Source organism: Monodelphis domestica, chromosome 5 (genome assembly GCF_027887165.1).
Source record: "Monodelphis domestica isolate mMonDom1 chromosome 5, mMonDom1.pri, whole genome shotgun sequence".
NCBI classification, from domain to species: domain Eukaryota; kingdom Metazoa; phylum Chordata; class Mammalia; order Didelphimorphia; family Didelphidae; genus Monodelphis; species Monodelphis domestica.
In genome coordinates, this window is record NC_077231.1 from 4,483,139 (window position 1) to 4,504,429 (window position 21,291).

The 21,291-nt window shown below is 44.4% G+C and overlaps 1 protein-coding gene across 3 annotated transcripts in view; it reads left to right on the plus strand.

The window, feature by feature from the left end:
- EFCAB6 (EF-hand calcium binding domain 6) overlaps positions 1-21,291 on the plus strand; it is a 245,006-nt gene that overhangs the window by 2,149 nt on the left and 221,566 nt on the right. For all 3 annotated transcript variants that reach the window (XM_056797487.1, XM_056797489.1, XM_056797488.1), the window contains exon 2: positions 1,012-1,073. In XM_056797487.1, the coding sequence (XP_056653465.1) occupies positions 1,048-1,073 (26 nt within the window). In that variant the 5' untranslated portion in view covers positions 1,012-1,047. The remainder of the gene's footprint in view (positions 1-1,011; positions 1,074-21,291) is intronic.

Here is a 21,291-nt window from a genome sequence, read left to right on the forward strand (position 1 = left end):
GAGCCTCCCCCTTTCTCGTGAAGGGACAGACTTTTCCCATGAGCCCACTGCCCTCTGCCCTCCGACTGTTCAGATGGTGCCATTGTGGGCACATGGCAAGTCTTGTGTTTGGATTTGTGTGTTCTCTGAATGCCAAGGCAGATGGATGGAACTTTTGCTATGAATCCGAGGGAAATAGCATCTGCTGGAATCTGGAAATGGATGTGCTTCTGGAAAATCAATAAATAGCGGCCCTTCTGCAAAGCCTTCTTTCGGACAGAATACCCCACTTGGCTCCGGAGAAGATAGATGGCGAGGAGGGGAAGGCATGGCTCCTGCCCTCATTGGCTTCCCCTTCAGTCTCGAAACAAATTATGAACTAGGAGAGGTTGGGCACAGGGCCCCTTGTGTCCCTGGTTTGTAGCCACTGGCCCTGCCTGGACCCTGCCAAAGTATCGCCCAAGTCACGGCCGTGTCGGAGCTATCTTCGTCTTGCCACTCAGCTGATAATCAACAGCCATTTCTTAAGCAGGCAGAGTGTCCACAAGGAGCTCACATTCTGTGGAGGGAAGTCCAAACTCCTTGAAGGCAGGAGTTATCTCATCGAAATGTGGTGCTAAACAGAGCTATTAGGGAAGGCTTCCTGGAGGGGGTGACATTGAAACTGGACTTTAAAAGGAAGACTTGCTGGGGTTCCAGGAGGTAGGGCTTGAAGACAGGAGCAGAAGTTTGGGGGGAAGCATTAGAGAGATACAGGAAGGAGTCACCTGGGGCGGCCACAGTAGCAGTGGGTAGAGATTTTGAGGGGGATCTTTCCTGTGGAGCCATGAGGAGATGCCCTCTACTGATGCCTGTTGCCTGGGACCCTGAGACAATGAGCAAGTCAGCCCGCTAGTAGCATGTTTCAGAAGCGAGACTCGGACCTGGCTCTCCCCGACCCCAAGGCTGGCTTTCTATTCAGGATGCCATGCTATCTTTCAGAAGCCTTGAATGCCGCACTGACCAGTTTACCCTCCTGCTCTTTTTTTTCAGAATTTCCAGATTTGGAGTTATTGGGTCTTTTTGAAAATGAAAGGAAGTGAAAAGAAATCAAGGTAAGCGTTTCTGAGCCTTGTGTTTTACACGTAAGCCTGCTTCCATCTTGCTTCCTGCTCATTCACCCATCGGTCCTGCAGTTACGTCTCAGGATCCTACCATGTGCAAACTCCACAGGATCTGCAGGGATGACCACACGGGGCTCTGTTCTTGGCCCTCGGCCTGATTAGGCAGAGACCAATGAGGAATCTGTCCTGTTTGGGGAATGGGGTCTGGACCTTGGATTTGATCAGTGTCAGGGAAGCTGCCTCTGCCCAGGTAGCAGCTGATCTGTAGCGGCCCTCCTAGAGCTTTGACCAGGGCACTGGGAGCTCGACTAGTTTGTGTCAGGCACGGCTTGAACCTAGGTCTTCCGGACTCCAAGGCCCGCCAGCATCTGCTAAATCAATTGCTTCTCATGCAATAACTAGTATGCAGAAAAAAGTATGAGATGAGAAGGTGGGCAGGAGGCTGTCCGGAGTGTCTGAGAAAGGCTGATTTATCGCTCGTGAGCTCCTGGAAAGTTTCTTGGAGGAGGTGGTGTGTGAGCTTTGAAGGGTGAGCATTTGGACAACGAGCATTTTTTAAACCCCTACCTTATGTCTTGGCTCCAAGGCAGAAGAGTGGTTAGGGCTAGGCAATGGGGGTGAAGTGACTTGCCCAGGGTCATACAGCTAGTAAGTGGCTGAGGCCAGATTTGAACCTAGGACCTCCCGTCTCTGGACCTGGCTTTCTACCTACTGAGGTACCTGCTGTACCCACACTAAGCATTTTATGAAGCACATTCTGTGTGCTGGGCACTGGGCTAAGCCCTGGGATACAAATATAAGCAAAGAGAAAGACAGTTCCTGCCCCCAGGGAACTTGTGTTCTAAGGGTGGAAAATAACACAGTAAAGGGGGCTGAAAATTGAGGAGAGAAGAGAAGGGAATATATCCCTGCACAGTAAAACCCAGCCAGTCAGATACACAGCCAGGAGGGCATGAAGCATGGCTAGCTTGTCTCCAAAATGGAGGAACTGCCCAAGGAGAGAAGGGGACTGGTTGGGTGGCTCAGTGGTCCAGGCTGAGAAGGGAAGGGTGGGGAGATTTTAACAGGCAGACGTGGCAAGGGATAAAGTTCCGAGAAGAAGGAATGTTGTTTGAGTGCAGGGATAGGAAAAGAGGGAATGAACAGCAGAAATAGGAACCTAAATTAGGTTCTAATCTGGGGGAGGGGAAATGAGTTCTAGTTTGGGTATGAACTGTAGAAGGGATATTTTTTGTCGCATATCGCTTAGATGAGAAGACCACTGAGCTTCCTTTAATGGGGCAATCTGGGGAATCTTTGGGCGGAAGGTGATCCCTGGGAGAGGGGATCGTAGCCACTGAGGGAAGCCAGTAGGAGGCACTGTAGAGTTGGACTGGTCAGAAGAGAGGTGAGTGCATGAAGGATGGGTTGGGAGAGCAGGGAGGGATGGCGGATGGTAGGGATTGAGGAAAGGAGGAAGAGGTAAAGTAAGAATGTGGCTGGGGGGAGAGAGAAGTTGCTTAGGAAGCTGCTGTCCTGGAAGGCCACGGTGCTGCCCTTGGGGGGACAGGTGGGCTAAAAGGGCAGCCTATGCAGAGGAATGAGATGGGAGGTGGGAGATTCTAGGGTGTCCCCAGTTGGATCACATGGCGGGCGTGATGGTGGGTGTTATGCACCCATCAGTGGAAGAGGGGATGGATGATACAAAGATCCTCAGCCCTAATCTCCCTCGCCGGGGTCAGAGTTGACAACTTCTGGATGTTCCAATGGGGATAAGGGCAGCAGAAGAGCTTCCCCTGTAGTGAAGGGGAAACTGAGAGGTGGGGACTGAATAGATCTCTCAGTATGTCCCTCCACTACAGCCCCTACCTCCCTTCTTGTTGGGAGGGGAATGTTTCTTAATGGGTCAAGGATTAAGGGACTCAAAGGCAGTGCTCTCTTTATTCAGAACTATGGCACCCAACTATGGGTCTTCAATGTCTTCCTGATCAACTGATTTTCTTCCTCTAGCAGAATTTCCAGCGTGGACAGGCAGTGCTTCACCTCAGAGGAGGAGGAGTGGAGGGGGAACATGTGACTCAGCTTGTGACCTGGTCTGCCCCCAAATAGTGGGCAGAACTTCTGGAGTCTGTCCTGGCTGTGCCTTCTCCCTCACTGCCCCTCTCCCAGCCCCTCTCCTCCTTCTCTCTCCCTCTCCTCCTCCTCTTCCTTTTTTCTTTCCCTCTCAAAAGGCATAAGAACCTGGACATTTTTCTCTGATTTTTCCCATTTCCTATTTCCTTTCCTGTCAGTTGCCAAGAGAGTAAGGGCCTGGAGACTGTGCACCCACCTACTTTTCCTTTCCTTTTCTTGGCCTTCATCCCTTCTTGTCTTGGGTCTCCTCTGAGTGAGCCTTGGACTTGCTCCCAGTCTGTCTACCTACCTGCTTACCTGCCTGTCCCTCTGTCTATCTCTGTCAGTTCCTCTCCTAGGAAGGCCTTTAGGAGGTATCCCCAGAAATGCCCCAATAAGCCTTGGAGAAGTAACCTTGGGCTATCTTCATTCAAGGTATAACTTTCTGCCTTCCATTAATTCCTAGGATTATGGCTGAGCTAATGATTTTCCTGAGGTCCCTGTACTGCTTCCTGGTTCAGGATTGGGATATTCACTACTGAACTAAGTGTCATTGTGTCTGTGGAGGTGCTATGTAGAAAATGAAAAGATTCTGATAGATGGCTCCAGAAAGGGAGGATTCTTGGACTGTGGGGGTCCTCAGTCTGGTCCAGCCACTTCCTCCTCCTTTTACCCAGTGGGACCTATTCTCTAGTGAGTGCCTTCAGTTCTACTTATATAGATGGCTTATTCTGTGCCTTCCTGGAGGACAATAATGGAATATGGGTCGCATGATCACTACAGCATAACCCCAGCCTCCTCTCAAACAACTCACAAAAAACAAAGGCTATTGGTTTGCTTTCACCTCAGGGGAAATCCCAGATTCATCTTTGATTCCACTTTTGGAAATTCATTAAAAAAAAAAACAGAAAAACACCAATAAGATTCTCTTTCATATAGCTTAGGAGCCCCCAGCTGGGGAGAAAAGCTTCTCTCCACATCTGCCCCTGATAATTCAAACAGAGAATTTGTTGCCTATTTTTTCTGTCTTTCTTTCTGTCTGTCTCTTTATATAACATGCCTCATTGTCTCTTTATCTTTTTTACAGCTCCCTATTCACAAATAATAAAACACACAGACCATAAGCAGTTATGATCAATCAAAACTTTATCTAAGCCTGCAGTCAAACTAATTAAACAGAAAATGTAAACAACTTTAAAGAACAGGAAAACTTTGGAATCAACATCTGCCACTAGAGGAAGGGGGGGCAAAGTGAGGAGGAAGGAGAGAGAGGCGTCACCTTCTTTTATCAGTTATCTTTGAGGGGAAAAGCTTGCAAAATCATTATGCTCCAAACACAGCTGGATGTTGTTCCTTGGGGCTGTGGGGTCTGGTCTGTGGCACTAGCTAGCACCAGCCTGTCCTATCTTCAGGCCAGTCATCCAGTCACCCAAGCCCTGATGCTGATCTTATGCCTCTTTTCCTCCCTCACCCCTGTGTCCCATTCCTGGTGTTTCTCCTGCAAGGTAAGGGGGGAAAACCAGACAGTGCTGCTTAGTCCCTCTTCAATCTGTGAGCTAAAGAATTTCATTTTATTTATCAGAATTGGAATTTTCCTCTGGGTGCATTCCTTGTGTCAGAGAGTGCTAGGCTACAAGGTGAAAATCACCCCAGAGTTTAAATTCTGATGGTTTCTGTATATATTTCTAGGAAAAAAACCCATGAAGTTATTTTGTAGGTTTGATTTCACTGCTATGTTGAGGAAGATCAAAAAGATCTCAGGAGTCTTGGGACCTCAGTGGATGTGGGGTTGCCACAGACTCGAGTGGAAGCTGAGATGTGTTCCTTTTGTCCTCCCACCCCATTCCCTAGCCTCATCTAACAAGAGGGCATAAGGTGGGAGTCACAGACAATACTTCTGATAAGGAAGGTGGAACCCATATTGGACCAGGCTGGAGGTGCCAGACTGAGAGGTTTGTTTCTCTGTTTGGAGTCAAGGAACTAAGTTCAAATTCTGCCACAAATACTAGGTGTGTGACCTTGAGCAAGTGTCTTCTGCCTCTTAGGATTGTTGTGAGGATCAAATGAGATCATGTTTATAAAGTGCTCAGCACAGTCAGCGCTTAATAAATGTTCGTTTCCTCCCTTATTTGCATTTTAGCCTAATTTTTGAGCAGGGGAGCAATGTTGGCATGCCATCACTTTAAGATTATTTTGGAAGCCCCTTGGAAGATGGACTAGAGAGGGGGAAGCAGGAAATAATTGGAAGTTTGAGATGGAATGGAAGTTTGGAGGAAGAGCTTATAGGACAATTTGATTATCAAACCATGTGGATAAAGAATGCCCATCATTCAGATGAAGATACATGTTTGGAAGGACAACCTACAGAGCGAATCCCTTAAATACACACACGTATGTACCAATGGAAAACACACACACGTATATACATGTACACACACACACATTTTCCATTAGTGCATTTATATATACATATGTACATCCTCTCTTTTTCACTAATGGAATAAAACTAAAACTCTGATAATTTGGTTTACTTTAAAACCTACCATTGCTTTGCATGCCTTAACTTCTTTGAGCACCACAACAACTCTACTCCATGGGATTGTCCTTCCTTTCCTTCTTAGAATCAATATTGTATATTGGATCCAAGGCAGAAGAGCAGTAAGGACTAGGCAATGAGAGTTAAATGACTCTTCCAGGACCACATTGTCCCCATTTTTAAACCTGTGCTTAAAGTGGGACTTGCCCACATCCAATTATTTGTTGTCTCTTCTATGATTTATTCTTTGACCTTGTAATTTAGCAATGCTATTTAGCCTCCATTAAATTCTGCAGCTTTATTGTTTGCAATGCTATTGTTTTGGGGTCTATAAAGGATATATTTCTGAATTTATAAGTTCTTTAAGCTCTGCCAGTGATTGATTTTTGTAAATGTGTCATGTGATTCAATATGCTTCTTTATGTTCTCATTCAATAATTGCAAAATGTTTATTAAACTTTCCAACATTTTGTTCAGATTTTTATTTTTTGTTTATCTTTTCTGTTAGAGGTATATTGCTGTCATCTACAATTATTGTTTTATTACTTAGGTCTCTGTAATTTAGTTATCATTTTTAAGTCCTTAGCTGCAATGCCATTAGGTACATACATGTTTAATTTTGATAGTTTCATTTTGTATGGTGAAGGCACCATGTATATTGTATAAGGTGCATTATATTTAAGCACAATAGAATTTCCGTTTGTCTCTCTTCATCATATCCATTTTTACTGTTATCTTGACTGTCATCAGGATTGTCCTTCCTACTTATGTAGATCCAATGGAATCATAATAAATTCTACAATTCTTTTCAACTGAATGAATCTGTTATATGTATTTCTTTTATATGTCCAAAGTTTGGGTTTTGCTTTCTAAGTTAGTTCTCTACTTTTCTCTTTGTTGGACAAATTCTATTTATTAATATCGATGGTTATGGTTTTTGTTTGTTTTTATTCTCTATCAAATTCTATCATATTTCTTTCTCTTTCCCCTTCTTTTTGATCCTAGTCTTCTTCCTTCATCTTACCCTCCCAGGCCAGACTCAAATACTCAGTTTTAATAGAATAAACTGTCCATATCTGAGGTTTGTATTGCTTGAGATAGTCCCTTCTCTGAAGTCACCCCTTAATGCAGACGCCTTTCCTCCCTCTGCCTAGTTCCAGCTCAAATAAGTACGTGGATCATAAGTCCTCCTTTTAGTCTCACTTTTACCTCTGTGTTTGAAGAACCTTTCCTTATAGTTCTTCAATTTAAAGGAAAACAAAATCCCTTTGTCCTCCATTTTCCTTCAGTAAGGCATTGCTTTTTTTTTTTAGAATTAATTTATTTAGAATTTTTCCCATGGTTACATGATTCATTATTTTTCCCTCCCCTCCTCTTTTCCCCCTCCTGGAGTTGACATGCAGTCCCACTGGGTTATACATGTATCATTGCTCAAAATCTATTTCCATATTATTCATATTTGCAATAGAGTGATCTTTGAAAGCCCAAACCCCAGTCATATCCCCATCGAACCATGTGATCAAGCAGTTGTTTTTCTTCTGTGATTCTGCTCCCACAGTTCTTTCTCTGGATTTAGATAGTCCTGGGTCATTGCTTCTGCTGGTAGAAAAGTCTGTTAGTTTGATTGTGCCACAGTGTTTCAGTCTCTGTATACGATGTTCTCCTGGTTCTGCTCATTTTGCTCCTCATCAATTCCTGGAGGTTCTTCCCTAACCTCCAATTCATTATTTCTTTCAGCATAATAGTATTCTATCACCACCAGATACCACAATTTGCTCAGCTGTTCCCCAATTGATGGATACCTCCTCGTTTTCCAATTTTTGCCACTATAAAAAGTATAGCGATAAATATTTTTGTACAGACATTTTTTCTTATGATCTCTTTGGGGTACAAACCCAGCAGTGGTATGGCTGGATCAAAGGGCAGACAGTCTTTTAGCTCCTTTTGGGCAGAGTTCCAAATAAGGCATTTCTTTTTGAAATCACAAAGAGCTTTTCTCTTTTTCTTACCTCAGTGACTCTTGGCCAATGTGGAATTCACAAGGGACAATATTATTGTTTTTCCTTTCAGAATTTAAGCACCAAATAATCACCTAGTCCTTTCACTTCTGAAGTTTCTTTTGTATTCTGTTAGTATCCAAGGACTCAGTTCAACTCTGGTTTTCTCAGAAGGAGTGCTTTGAACTTATTCTGATAAAAGACTATTTTGGCCTTCCTTCTCCCTCCCTACTCCTAATGTTTGCAGAATAAATTATCCTCTGGTGCACTCTATTTCCCTTTGCTTTTTGGTATATCATATTCCATCTTTTTCTTCCATTTCTCATTGTTGGTGATTTGTTCTGGGTGATTATGGCTGGAGTTCCTTAAAACATGAGCTGCCTTTTCCTGGTCACTCAGAATATTTTCTCTTTGATCTGAAAGTTCTGGAGTTTGATCATTATTTGCATCAGCTCAATATAGGGTTACTCTTTGTTGGCATCCTATGGATCTTGCAAGTTTGCACCTGATCCTCTGGCTTCAATAGTTTTGGATAGTTTAAAAAATGATTTCCTGAATGACTTTTATTTTTAGTTTGTCACATTTTACAGGAAAAACAATGATTTTTGTGTTAAGTTTAGTCTTCCAGGTTATTTTTCTGCATTTATAGAAATCTCTCATATTCTCAGGTTTTGCTATTTTTTGATGCTATTCATAATTGTTGTTTTATCATTGCATTTGAAATGCACTCAGACCAGTTCTTTGTTGTAGAATGTCCATTCACTGCTTTGTTAAGATTTCCTGGCTTCTATTCTACACCATAAATCTTCCTTTTGAGTTCTTCATTAAAAGCTCTAATGACACTCTTTATCTCTTTTTTTTCCAATTCTTTTTCAATCATTCTAGGAGTAAAGTGGTTATCTAATTCTTTTCCCCCTTGGGGTTCTAGTTGAAGTTATTGCACTAGTCTCTTTTTCTGGAAATTTCTTCCTGAATTAAAAAAAAACTATTTCTATTCTTAACTTAATAAATACCAAATAAAACGAAGATTTCTACATAGAAATTAAAAAGAAAAAAGAGAACTAGAAACTGCAAACCTCTATTCCATATAGTTTGCTTTTCTTTTTCAACATATAAGAAATATAACATGTACTTTCAAATTTTCAAAGCTGTCCTGTTTGTATTTCCTTCTGGTCTTCCTTATCAACACTTAATAAACACAAATTCTAAGACAGAAGATAAGGGCTTTAAAAAAAGCAAACAAGCAACTGCTAGACCCCTATATAGCCCTCTCAAATTCTTTCTTTTCTCAACTAGAAAAGGAAAAACAAAACCCTTATAACAAATATTCACAGTCAAGCAAAATGAATTTCCATATTGGCCATGTTTGAAAATGCTGATCTCATTCAGCAGCTTGAGTCCATTCGCTCTGTGAAGAAATGAGCAGTGTACCCTGGCATCCTGGTGGGGAGTTCTTAGTCAGTCAGTCAATATTTATTAAGTACATATTATATACCAGACTTTGTGCTAATCTCTGGGAATTCCAAGAAAGGCATAATCATTGCCTTCAAGCAGCTCCCAGTCTAATGAGGGAGACAGCAATCTAGGAACAAGGATTAAGCTGAAATGATAACAGGGAGAGCACTAGACCTAAGGGGCATGGTGAAAGCCTTCTGGGTAGAGGGTGGGATCTGAGCTGGCTCTCGGAAGAAGCCAGGGAAACCAGGAGGGGAGGGAGATCCAAGTTGTAAGCAGATCAGAAGGGTCAGATTGGTGGTTGGAGGGGAAAGCCAGCTTGTAAAGGGCTTGGAATGGCAGAAGGTGTTAGATGGGATCCTGGAGGGGACTGGGAGCCACTGGGGTTTTAAAAAAGGTTCTTTGTATGTGTGTGGGATTTCCCTTGTGCATTAAGTGAAATAAATGTTGCAGCTGAATGGCAATGGGAGAGACTGGAGGCAAGAAGACCCAGCAACAATAGCGCAGGCGTGAGGTGATGAGATCCTCCATGAGAATGGTGGTATGGGAATGGAGAGAAGGGGGTTCCTACAGTGGATGTCATGAGGGTAGAAATGACAACACTTGCAAACAAATAATATGTGGAGTGAGTATGAGCAAGGAATTTCTATGGCCTTGAGGTTGTGCATCTAGCAAAGTGAGCAGTTAAAATATTGTTACCCCCATTTTACAGATATGGAAACCGAGGCTCAGAGATGGTTGTGACTTGACCACAGTCAGATATAGCCACATAGCTTTTAAGTTCTCAGCATGGGAATTTAAACCCTGATCTCTCCTGGCCCCACCACAAAATCATTTAGGTGGAATAGAAAGATGACATATAAGGTCAAGGGAAGACTTTATTATTATTATTTTTTATTTTATTGGATACCCACAAGTTTGAAGACAGATAGGAAGAAGCTAGCTGAAAGGGAGAGAATGAAGATTCCTGGGAGAAAATGGAGGCTGCTTGGGGTAGTGGATAGATATTGGACTTGGAGTCAGGAAGATCTGGGCTTGAATCCTGCTTCCTTCACTTAGTAGCTGTGTGACCTTGAGGAAGTTCCCTGATTTCTCTGAGACTCAATTTTCTCATCTATAAAATTTGAGGTAATAACTACACCTACTTCACAGGGTAATTGTGACAATCAAATTTAAAAATGTAATTGCTTTGCAAACCTTAGAGGGGCAGAGAATTGTGAGTGGTATTCTTATGAGAGGGGTGATCTGGAGGAAGAAGAGGAAGGAGATAATCATGGCAGGATTCTTGATCTGGAGCTAGAAGACCCTCCTATGCCATCTAGGCCAACTACCTCATTTCACAGATGTGGAAACTGGGGCTGAAAGCTAGGACCACAGAGCAGAACCAGGATTCAAACCCAAGATCCCCAACCTCACCTGCTGAACAACATCAGAGGCAGATGGTGAGTTAGCTCTCACTTGGAATTGGACCCTCCTCGGACATAGGATAAAAGGAGGAGAGCTGGGGTTTTGTTGCCAGTGCTCAAGAAGGCATCTAGCTTGCTTTGCTTGGAGGATCTGAAGCTCCGTCCTCTAAAGTAGAAGATAACACAGTCATCTGCCCGAAGCGTCAGGTTGGAGCCGTCTGCCTGGGGATTTGAAGAAAGAGGAAAAGGTCTGAAACCATCATTCTGTGAGAAAGAGGAGAATGGAAGAACTGGCCAGGCAGCCCTGAGGGCCCAGCTGTAGGCTTAAATGTAGCACATGAAATCAGCTCGATTTCATGACTTTATCCTGGGAAACTTGGTAGAAATTGGGAGATTGGATGGAAGACGGGAGGCGGTGAGAATGAACATTGGAACTACAATGGAAGGTCAGAGGTCCAAGGAAGGCTGGGAGGCAGCTAATAGTTTATTAAAATGGCAGACTGTGGAGTCAGGGCTAGGCCAATACAAATACGGATTCCAAGGCAGAAGAGCAACAAGGGTTAGGCAATGGGGGTTAAGTGTTCACCTAGCTAGGAAGTGTCTGAGGCCATTGAACCTAGGACATCCCGATTCCAGGCCTGGGTCTCTATCCGCTGAGCCACCTCGTTGCCCCCCGATTATTTTACTTTTAAAATTAGCAATAATTTATTTTCTCTTTCTCCTACCTTAGGCTGCCATTGAAAAAAGAGAAACAAAAACCTTTGTGACAATTATGCATAGCATCCCCATGCTGGCCACGTAAAGATGTCTGGCTGTTGTCTATCCCCTTTCCATGAGCAGGTGGGTAGCTCACCTCATTAGCAGAGCTCTGGAATCTGGGGTGGTCATTGGGTTCATGTAATGGAATACTACTGCCCTGGAGAAATGACAAGAGGGATAGTTTCAGAGAAACCTGGGAAGACTTGTATGAACAGAGACAGAGCCAAGTGAGCAGAACCAAAAGGAGCATTTGGCGGGCTTGATTTTAGAATCAGGGAGGAAGCAGAGAGAGTGGCTGAGGGATGTACAGATAGCCACAAGGAGGCTCAGAAGAGGGCAATATTGGTCCCTTAAATGGGCAATAGGTACCTTACAGCTAGGAAGGAATCAAGGAAGGTTTTGGGGCAGGGAGCCTTTGAGCTGGGCCTTGGACACTGGTTGAAGTTGAACAATGGAAGCCTGCCTAGTGGGGTGGACATGTTAGCTAGAGCGATATGAATAAAGATAGGAAGACGGGAAAATGGCAGGCGTCAATCGGCCCATTTTGGCTGGAGTAGAGAGCATATTGGGAGAGTAATGTGAAATAAGGCCATAAAGGTGGGTTTGTACCTCACTGCAAAGGGTCTCAGATGCCAGGCTGAGGATTCAGACTCATTCCTTAGGCCTCCATCTGGAGGGTCTTTGAAAGGACATGATACCTGCACAATAGGAATTTCAGTCTGCCAGCAGCATGCTAAGCCAGAGGCCCCACAGGCTTCTCTCCAGAATCCAGCAGGCTGGTTTGCACAGTCTTCCTCATGTAAGGGGACAAAATAAGTGGCGGCAGCATCTTTACCTCTAATCAAGTTTAAGGATGAAAAATCTCGGTGGATGCTCTCCTTTGCTATCTCCAGATCTGTTTGGCCTTGGTCAGATGGGAAATAGCCTGTGTAAGAGACTCCTTGTCCATTTGCCCAGGAGCCTGAAGGAGGAAGAATCTTTCCCCTTGTCCAGTGGAGAAAAGCCATCCTTGAAATCGGTGAGGGAGGGTGGAGCTGTCCAGCTCCTGAAGTCCTGGGGGTAAGCTTGGATTTCCTCCGACTTGCATCACAGACCTTTGGAGATGCCTGGGAAGCTCCCTGGGGCAAGGAGCTGGTTCTCTTTGGTCTCTGTGATCCCAGGGACATGTAACAGAGGCTTAATGGATGGTTTATTGAGCGTTGGATGTAACACCAGAGATGAGTAGGGGTCCTTGACAACCACCCTATGGGCACCAGGCTTTCTATTGAAGTTCTAGAGTGATGTAGAACACTACTAGATATAGGCCCCCAAGGAAGTCAGAGAGGTCCTACATATATAATCAGGGGTCACTATTTGGTGCGGTAGAGTGCTGGTCTTGGAGTCAGGAAGACCGTCAGACTATTCAATAGAGCTCTGACTTCAGCAAGTCACCAAACCTCTGTTTGCCTCCGTTTTCTCATCTGTAAAATGGGGATGATAATAACATCTGCCTCCCAAGGTGGTTGGGAGCAATGCTATAGAAATGTGAGTTGTTATTATTAATTCCATTTTGCTCATTCAGAAATGGTTGGACCCATTCATAGCTCCTGTCTAATACTCTCCGAGGATGTTTGATTACCAGGCACAGAATGCCACAGCTCCCAAAGGGTGAAAGTTGGGGGTCGCTCTCAGAGCAATGGAGATGTAGAGGGTGGGCATGACTAGACTGCAGCCCAGGATCGGGCAACAGTTGCCCAAGAGAAGAGGGTAAAGGATGTTGCTAGAGAGATGTCTGACCAGAATGGAAGTTAAGTTAGTCATGTGGCAAGAGGGAAGGACGGTCCACACTGTCTCTTGGTCATGTTGTGGAAGCAGTGCCAGAGTTGACAGGGATGGGTTGCACCCCACTGACGAGTTCACGGATCTGTGGTCCTGCCATCACACTAGGAAGGCCTGCTCCATCCAGCTCGATGTGGCAGAGGCATGGCTACCCACGATGCAGATTGAAATCTTGGCAGGGATGCAGCTTAGCACTTGCTCCTCCATTTGCTGACCACTCCATTAATAACATCGTTGAGATGGAAAAGATGTCCCCCTGCCCCCCCCCCATTACATCATCTCTTCCAACCTTGGGATTCTGTGGAATCCATTAACAGCCTCTGGCTAGGTGAGCCCGTGTTCATGAGCGGATGATAGATCTTTGAGTCATTAGTTAAGATTTACTGAGTGCCGGCACCATCACAGATGCCGAACAGAAAACACACGGCGCTCCTCCTCCGTGCTTCATTCCAAGGCAACATGACACATGGGTCCTCCTGGCTTTCTGTATAACCAACAGAAAAAACCCCAAGCAAATGCGCCTCTCCTTTAAAGGGCTGTTTGGTATTTTGAGTTTGATCTCTCCCAGCTCTCTTAAGTGTCTCTCATGGGAAAAGGTAATTGCTAAGTCGAGGTTGGGGAGAGATTTGAGTCAATGCAGGAGGGAGGGAGGATTGTGGATGGGGGGAGCAGGGAGGCTTGGCGGATGGAAGGTGGGCGGCTGTTCCGGGCATATGGGACTGATTACCATTGAAACAAAACTTGGGTGGCTGCTGAGATGGGTCACTCTTTCACTCACTTAATTTTCGGCAGAACAGAATATGCAAGAAGGCTTAACTAAAAGTTATGGCCATGTATAGCAAGTACATCCCCACTTGGGTCATCCAGGAGCTCGGCACGCAGTCAGGAGGACTCTGGGCTCACCCGCATGCCTTCTGTGTACAGGCTGGGCACTAGGCAGTGGCAGCAGAGCCCGCCTTAGAAAGCCAGGGAATGTGCGTGAGGGGGATGCCGCCTCTGGATTGTGCCCGTGAATATTCATGCAGCACATAAGTGCCCATTTGCAGGTATATTAGCTCCCCTTTGGGGGCTGGGAATTTTCTGCGCAGAGATGTGCTCTCCCCCCCCCCCCCCTTAGACCATAGACACTAAACTGGAATAGAAGATTCAGAGCCTTTGGAGGCTGAATTTCTGGGTTCGGAGTATTTTATTTTCTGGCAAATTTAACAATTTTTCATGGCTTATCAGGGAAATGAAGTGTTCCTTGGAGGGGGGGAATGACAGAAATGCTTTATGAGTAAAACAACGAAGAGAACGAGAGAAGCCAGAAGGAAACTTCAAACCGTGTTGGGAGGATGGAAGAAGGGAGAGAAGGAAGGGAGGGATCACTCAGTTGTGGAGCAGCATCACAGATTTAAGGTTCTTCCCAAGAATGGGGCTGGCCCCCTCCCTCTCTCCTCCCAATGCCCAAGGAAGAGGAAGAGGAAGAGGAAGGTCATAGAGTTACATGAAATAAAGGTATGGAAATGGCCTAGGAGGGAGGGTCTTTAGGGCAGGTGGCAGGAAGAGGAGCGAAGGCCTGGGGGGGGGGTGCAGCTTCCCGCGGAGAGGAATGGGCATGCCTATTTCTTAATTGGGTAGGATCTGTTGAGATTCAGATTGCCTTCTGTGGGGGGTGTATCTGGAATGGAGTTAGAGGGCTCTAAGCCTTGTGCAGCCTGATGGCCACAAACCACTTATAAAATGATAGATAAGGCCCCCAGTTGGAACCTTGAAAGCAACGAGCCTAGGACTCTCATCCTGCTATCCCTAAATGCTGACACTGTTCCTGGGAACCATTTCTGGGCTCAGAGCAGTCCCAGCATCCCCTCTTGCCACATTCCCACACCCTCTAGAAATTGGCCCCAGGAGCCACAAAATATGCCTTTATATTCTCTGACAACCTTTACCTGTGCACCCCGAGGCCGGTAGCTCCACTACCAGACACAAATGTACCAACTAATTGCCTTTAATAATTTGGAATCATTCTATCACAAATGCTCAGGGGCTGTCATTTAATTCTATCCATTCCACTCACTACCAGCTAGGAAGAGAAGAAGGAGGCTATCTCCTAGAGCATTCCAGGGAACTGCATTTCAGGGCAGCTATGTGCCCCCTTTCTATCCACGGACAGTTCTTGGTCTGTCTAGTGGCCATTTCAATTGGACATCCCTGGAATCTAACACTTAGGTGGGGTCTCCATCACTACTTTGATGCACATTGAAGGCAGAGGGGTTTAGTGGCGAAAAAGGAAGATGTGAGAAATGAACAGTTGGTTACAAAAATGGAGTAGGAAAATGGAATTTGAAGTTTTGGATCAGAGCTCAAGAAACAGGAGGGATGAATGCAGAGATTTATACAATGTTGTCAAGTTTGCAAATTGCTTTATATAGATTAGCTCATTTGAGCTTCAGAATGACCTTGCCAGTCTGGCTGTCTGGGATTCTTCATCTATTGTGTCCTGGACCCCTAAGATGAGCAGGCAGACTGGGGAAGCCTTTGGGGTCCTCCTCAAATCATGTTTGTATGCATGTTTGTATGTAAATGCAGAAAATATGGCACAGAGGATGATGAAGAAACCCAACCATACTGAAAAACAATGCTCCAAGTATGAACAAAGAGAAACTATCTTTTTTTTAAGATTTTTTTTTAAATTTTATTTAGTCAATTTAGAATATTTTTCCCTTGGTTACAAGAGTCATGTTCATTCTCTCTCCTCCCCCCAGCCCCTCCCATAGCTGATGCCCAATTCCACTGGGTTTTACATGTGTTCTTGGTCAAAACCTATTTCCATATTGTTGTGTTTGCACTAGAGTGTTCATTCAGAGTCTACATCCCCTGTGATATCCCCTCGACCCATGTAATCAAGCAGTTGTTTTTCTTCAGTGTTTCTGCTCCCACAGTTCGTTCCCTGGATGTGGATAGTATTCTTTCTCATAAGTCCTTCAGAATTATCCTGGATCATTACATTGTTAATAGTAGAGAAGTCTATTACATTCAATTGTGCCACAGTGTATCAGTCTCTGTGTACAATATTCTCCTGGTTCTGCTCCTTTCACTCTGCATCAGTTCCTGGAGGTCCTTCCAGTTCACATGGAATCCCACCAGTTCATTATTCCTTTCAGCACAATAGTATTCCATCACCAACATATACCACAATTTGTTCAGCCACTCCCCAATTGAAGGGCATCCCCTCATTTTCCATTTTTTTTTGCCACCACAAAGAGCTCAGCTATGAATATTCTTGTACAAGTCTTTTTCCTTATTTTCTCGTTGGGGTATAAACCCAGCAATGCTATGGCTGGATCAAAAGGCAGACAGACTTTTAGTGGAGAAACTATCTTTTAAGAGGCATTCCAAAAAACAAGAGGATTGTTCTTATCAAATGAGATCTATAAAGTGTTTAACAGTGTCTGGTACATAATAGGCATGCTATAAATTCTTATTCCCTTCTCCACTTGTTCTGGACCTGATTGTAATTAATAAGGAACTTTGGACCCTTCCATCTTATAGTCTGTGATAGATGAGGAGGAGGAGGAGGAGGAGGAAGAGGAGGAAGAGGAACTCAACCAAGGTATGGGTCAGGTTTTGGGAAGATAGGTTTTAAAGATATATGAGAAAGGATAAGCAGGTTCACATGACCAGAAACTCCAGTGGGGCAAGATGGCCAAAGAGGCATGAGGCAGTCTCAGATCTAGACTTCTGGTGACCCAAACACAGATGCCTCCATTAGTGAAGGAAAAGGTTTGGGGGATCTTCTAAGTAAATGATGAGCTTCATAGGAAACTTGCTGGACAACTCAGGTTTTCAAAGGCCCTCTGCAAAAGACAGAAGTAGAGGCCAGATACTGAGGATGTAGAGAGGTGAGTGGCACAGGCTGGGATGACAATGTCAGGAGCATTGAGAGTTGGTAATGAATGTTGAGGAATTGCTAAGAATTGACTTCTAAAGGAATTTAGTTGCCCTGCTGTCCAACCTATAATTTCTTCTTTTGTCTATGAAGATGAGGAAATCATGGAGAGCTTGGTCTTAAGTTTTCATGAAATGCTAGGCTATACCTACAATATTCTCCTGGTCTGGTAGCTTTGTCAAAAGAGATCTGAAGTTCATTTGGCCTGAACTGGAATTCCAGAGTCAGAGATCCATTCCGTCCTAGGTCTAGAAAAACTCAGAAAGGTTATATGGTCCATCTCCTACTCAAGTACCTCAAACTTCACAGCAAGTAGTACCCAAGACCTTGCTGGGAGAGCTCCAGTGTGTGTGTGTGGGGAGTCTCTTAAGAAGCCCAGATAAGTTTTTGACAAATGGTATGATGTTGTGGGAAAGAGTACTGGCTCTCTAGTTAGGCAGTTCAGGGTTCAAAACTTCCTTCTGATGTTTCCTGTAACTTTTCAGGGCCTCAATTTCCTCATTTTTGAGGCAAGAGAGATTGAATTATATGATTTCAGAGATTCCCTCTGGCTATAAATCTATGACCCTTTGATACAGCAAGATAAGAATGACCCCTCTATATAATTTCTGCTCATCTGTTTTAGGTCTGCCCTCTAGGACCAAGCACAAAATAATCTCTCTTCCATATGATAGGACTTTAAACATTTGAGGACAATACTTGAGTCTCCCTCCACTATTATCAGACATTACATATCTCAGAAATTCTGAAATCATAAACAAACAAAAAAGATTATTTCCATCTAGCATTTTATGAAACTGATTACATAATGAGGCATTTATATAGCAATGATTATTGCACAAATGCATATCCTCAGACTTGTCAGGCTACATCCTGATCTCAGGATCATTGATTTGAAGTCCTAAGGAACCTTTGAAGCCCCTGAAAGGATCCTCCATTCCTTTGACTGCTGATCCCCATATGGCATGGGTTGGGATCCTGATCCTGCCCAGGTCTTCTTCCCTTACGTCTACTCCAGCTTGTCAGCATCTCTTCTAAAACATGGCAGCCAAGTCCTCCAGATGTGGCCTGAGCAGACAGTGTGGCTGGACTTCCACTTCTTTCCCTCTGGCCACAAGATTTCTATGAAGGCAGCCTCAGTGATCTGATTTTTCCTTGGTGAATCCACACTGGGTCATGATAATCCTCATTTCCCTTTCTGAATGCCTGCTAGTCACTTGGTTCATAGTATGACGCCATGGGAACAACAAGCGTGCCCGGAGTGAGCTCAGAAAGGGCACTTTAGAATCAAGTTAATACTTGAATGGGAACTGGCAAGGATGTTTGTTCTCAGCAGTTGGCTAGAAACTCCTGACATGGCAGGAGATTATACCAAATATTCACAGACACCATCTTCAGAGTCACCAGATGTATCCCTTTGGAACATTCATTTTCTAATCCGATATGTGGTTCAATTCAACTCCATAAACAGTGACTGTCAGTTCCATTTGTGACCCCAGGACTAGTAGAAAATGAACCTGGAGAAAACCCAACAGATCGCTCTGTCCACTCTCCTTCTGCCAAAGGGTTGCTCCCAGTGGTCCGTGGAGGGCTTCCTTTTTCATCAGTGCTGTCTCCAACGAAGTGGGCTCTGGATTGTAACACTTTGTATGCAAGTAATAAAATCCACACCAGGAAGTACATTTCTGGGTGATTATCTTACTCCTTAGGTGGTGTAATAAGGCATCAGGCCAAAGCCCTGGTGTGCCTTATTGCTATTAGGGAGACAATTTATGGATAAAATAAAGAAAACAGTTCTATTTGCATTAGCAACAAAGTATGTGGTTATAGCTGGGGCCTGCACAGATGATAGAGTCATGGTGACCCCCCCCCTCAAATGTTTCTACCTAGCAGCGGAGAGCTGGGAGGATCTCATAATAATCACCCAAATAACTAGCATTTATATAATGCCTTGAGGTTTGCAGATTGAAGGATTTTAGAACCAGAGAGCTTAGGAATCATTTAGTCCAATCCTGTCATTTAAGATGGGGAAACTGAGGCCCACAAGGGGAGGTGCCTTGCCCCTGGTTATTGCACATCTATCACATAGCAGAGTTGGGATCTGAACCCAGATCTTTGAATCAGGCCCTTTCCAATGGACTCAATAACATCTTAGTACCAGAAAGAACCTTGGATGTTTAGCCAAACCACATATTTTCCAAATGCGATGAATGAGACTCAGAGTGGTTGGTGGGAAGTAGGGGACCCAACCCAGGTTTCCCAGCTCTGAACTGGGAGTGCTTTCTGCTAATCTGTTTGTTAAACAATTTGTGATTAATCAGAGCAGAGAAAAAGAGAGAAATTATTCCTGATTTTAAACACAGTCTGACATTTAGGAGTGGAGGTAGACTGTTGGAGGTGGGAAAGACACCAGAGGTTCATCCTCTCCCTCTGTGAGAGGAGCACTGACCCAGACCTTGACTCTGACCTGTCTTGGCTGGAGGACCTTGGGAAAGTCCCTCTCTCCATCTCTCGGTGCCCTCTCCAGCTTCCCAAGGCTATCTGCCTCAGAGCAGAGCTTGGCCGCCATTACTAGAGGGAGTTTTCCTTGTTGGTGGGATCTCCCATTTGTTCAGTGCTTCAAGACTGAGCTCTGATACAAGTCAATGGACTTCCTGGGCCTGATGCAGAACAAAGACTTAGGGACTTGACTCTCTGGCCCGCAGGCTTCAGGGAAGATCATCCCTTCGTGGCTGTGTAATCTTGACCTAGTACTTGTTCCTCCAAGGCCTCAGTCTCTTCCTCTACAAAAACGAGGTGGTTGGACCCCTGAGGTCCCTTCAGGCTCTCCATTTAGGTCTTGAATGGACCTCCACACAGCACCGCTATTGTCTGAACTTGACAGGATCATGGAAGCTCCTTGAAGGCAGGGCTTATGAGCCCTTAATAAATGCTTGTTGATTAAGTGACTAGCTCAGATTCTTCTCTTGCCCTAGCAGACTGGCTTTGATCCATTTTTCTTTGTTTTAAGGAAGAGTTTAAGGGGGGAGGATATGCTGGACAATGCAAAAATGCATAAAAAGTCAATAATTGTAAATCTATTTAGCCACAGTAAAGGTGTCAGCTGATAGACAGCATGTTGTCCTTGGTGTTGGGTTGGAGAGAGACTCCTAGCTCTCTTGCTTACAAATTTGGGGTTTTAAGCTTTATAAAGGACTTCAGTTCTCATGGCAGCTCGGTGAGGAGAGTAATTCAAGTCTTATTACTGAATTTTAGACACAAGGAAACTGAGGCTGAGAAGCTAGAGGGCTCCTTCTTACCTCTCAGATTAAAAAGTCCGTTTTTTAAAACCTCCCCAGACTGGCATTGAAGGCCCTTTGCCATCTGGCTCCAACCCCCCTGTCCAGTCTTTCTTCACATTTCTTCCCTTCATGCACTTCCCATCAGGGAAGGTTTAGAATCGCCATCCTAGATTGGCCATGCTATTGGGTGGGTTAAAAGAAGGGTTCAAACTAGCTTTATATATATACAATAAAAAGCTTATTTAACTAAAGGGAGAAAGGAAGGGAAGGGAATCAGGGAATAACTTACTTCTAACCCACACCAGATATTAAAATCCTAAACTTTCTATAATCATACTAAACTAATTAATTCAAGTTAAGGAAGGATTGGTAGAGGCAAGGACAAAGGGCCCAAAGAAATCCCACGACACAGGAGTCCTTTCTTTGATCCAAACAGCAATCCCAGTAAGATGTCACCAGCAGCAGCAGACATCTACTTCTCTGTACCAGCAGCAGTAGAAACAGGCAGAATATCAGGACAGCCAAAGAAAGAGGGAACCAATGTCTTTCTGGGTCCACCCCAGAAATGCCAGTCTACCCTCTGGGTTATCCTGACAGCTAGAGGAAAACAGCCTCTCCCCCCTCCAGGGTCCACCAATTGCCAGCAACTGCCTCTGTGTTCAGTTCCTCACCTCCTGAGAGCTCTGGAATGTTGGCCCTGCCATTGCCTTGTGGGATCTCTTTGCTTCTTGCTTTTTGCCAAGCTAATCCTTTACAGCAGCAGGAGGATGATGGGAAGAAAGCCGAATGATTCGACTATTATTTCTATATCAAGAAGAGAAACCTTCAGATTGGGAAAGAGAACAACATTGGTAAAGGGAAATGAAAACCAAGATAATGGAGACAATTGCAAGAAAATACCTACTTAGCCACCCTCAATGCATTCAAGTCAACACGTC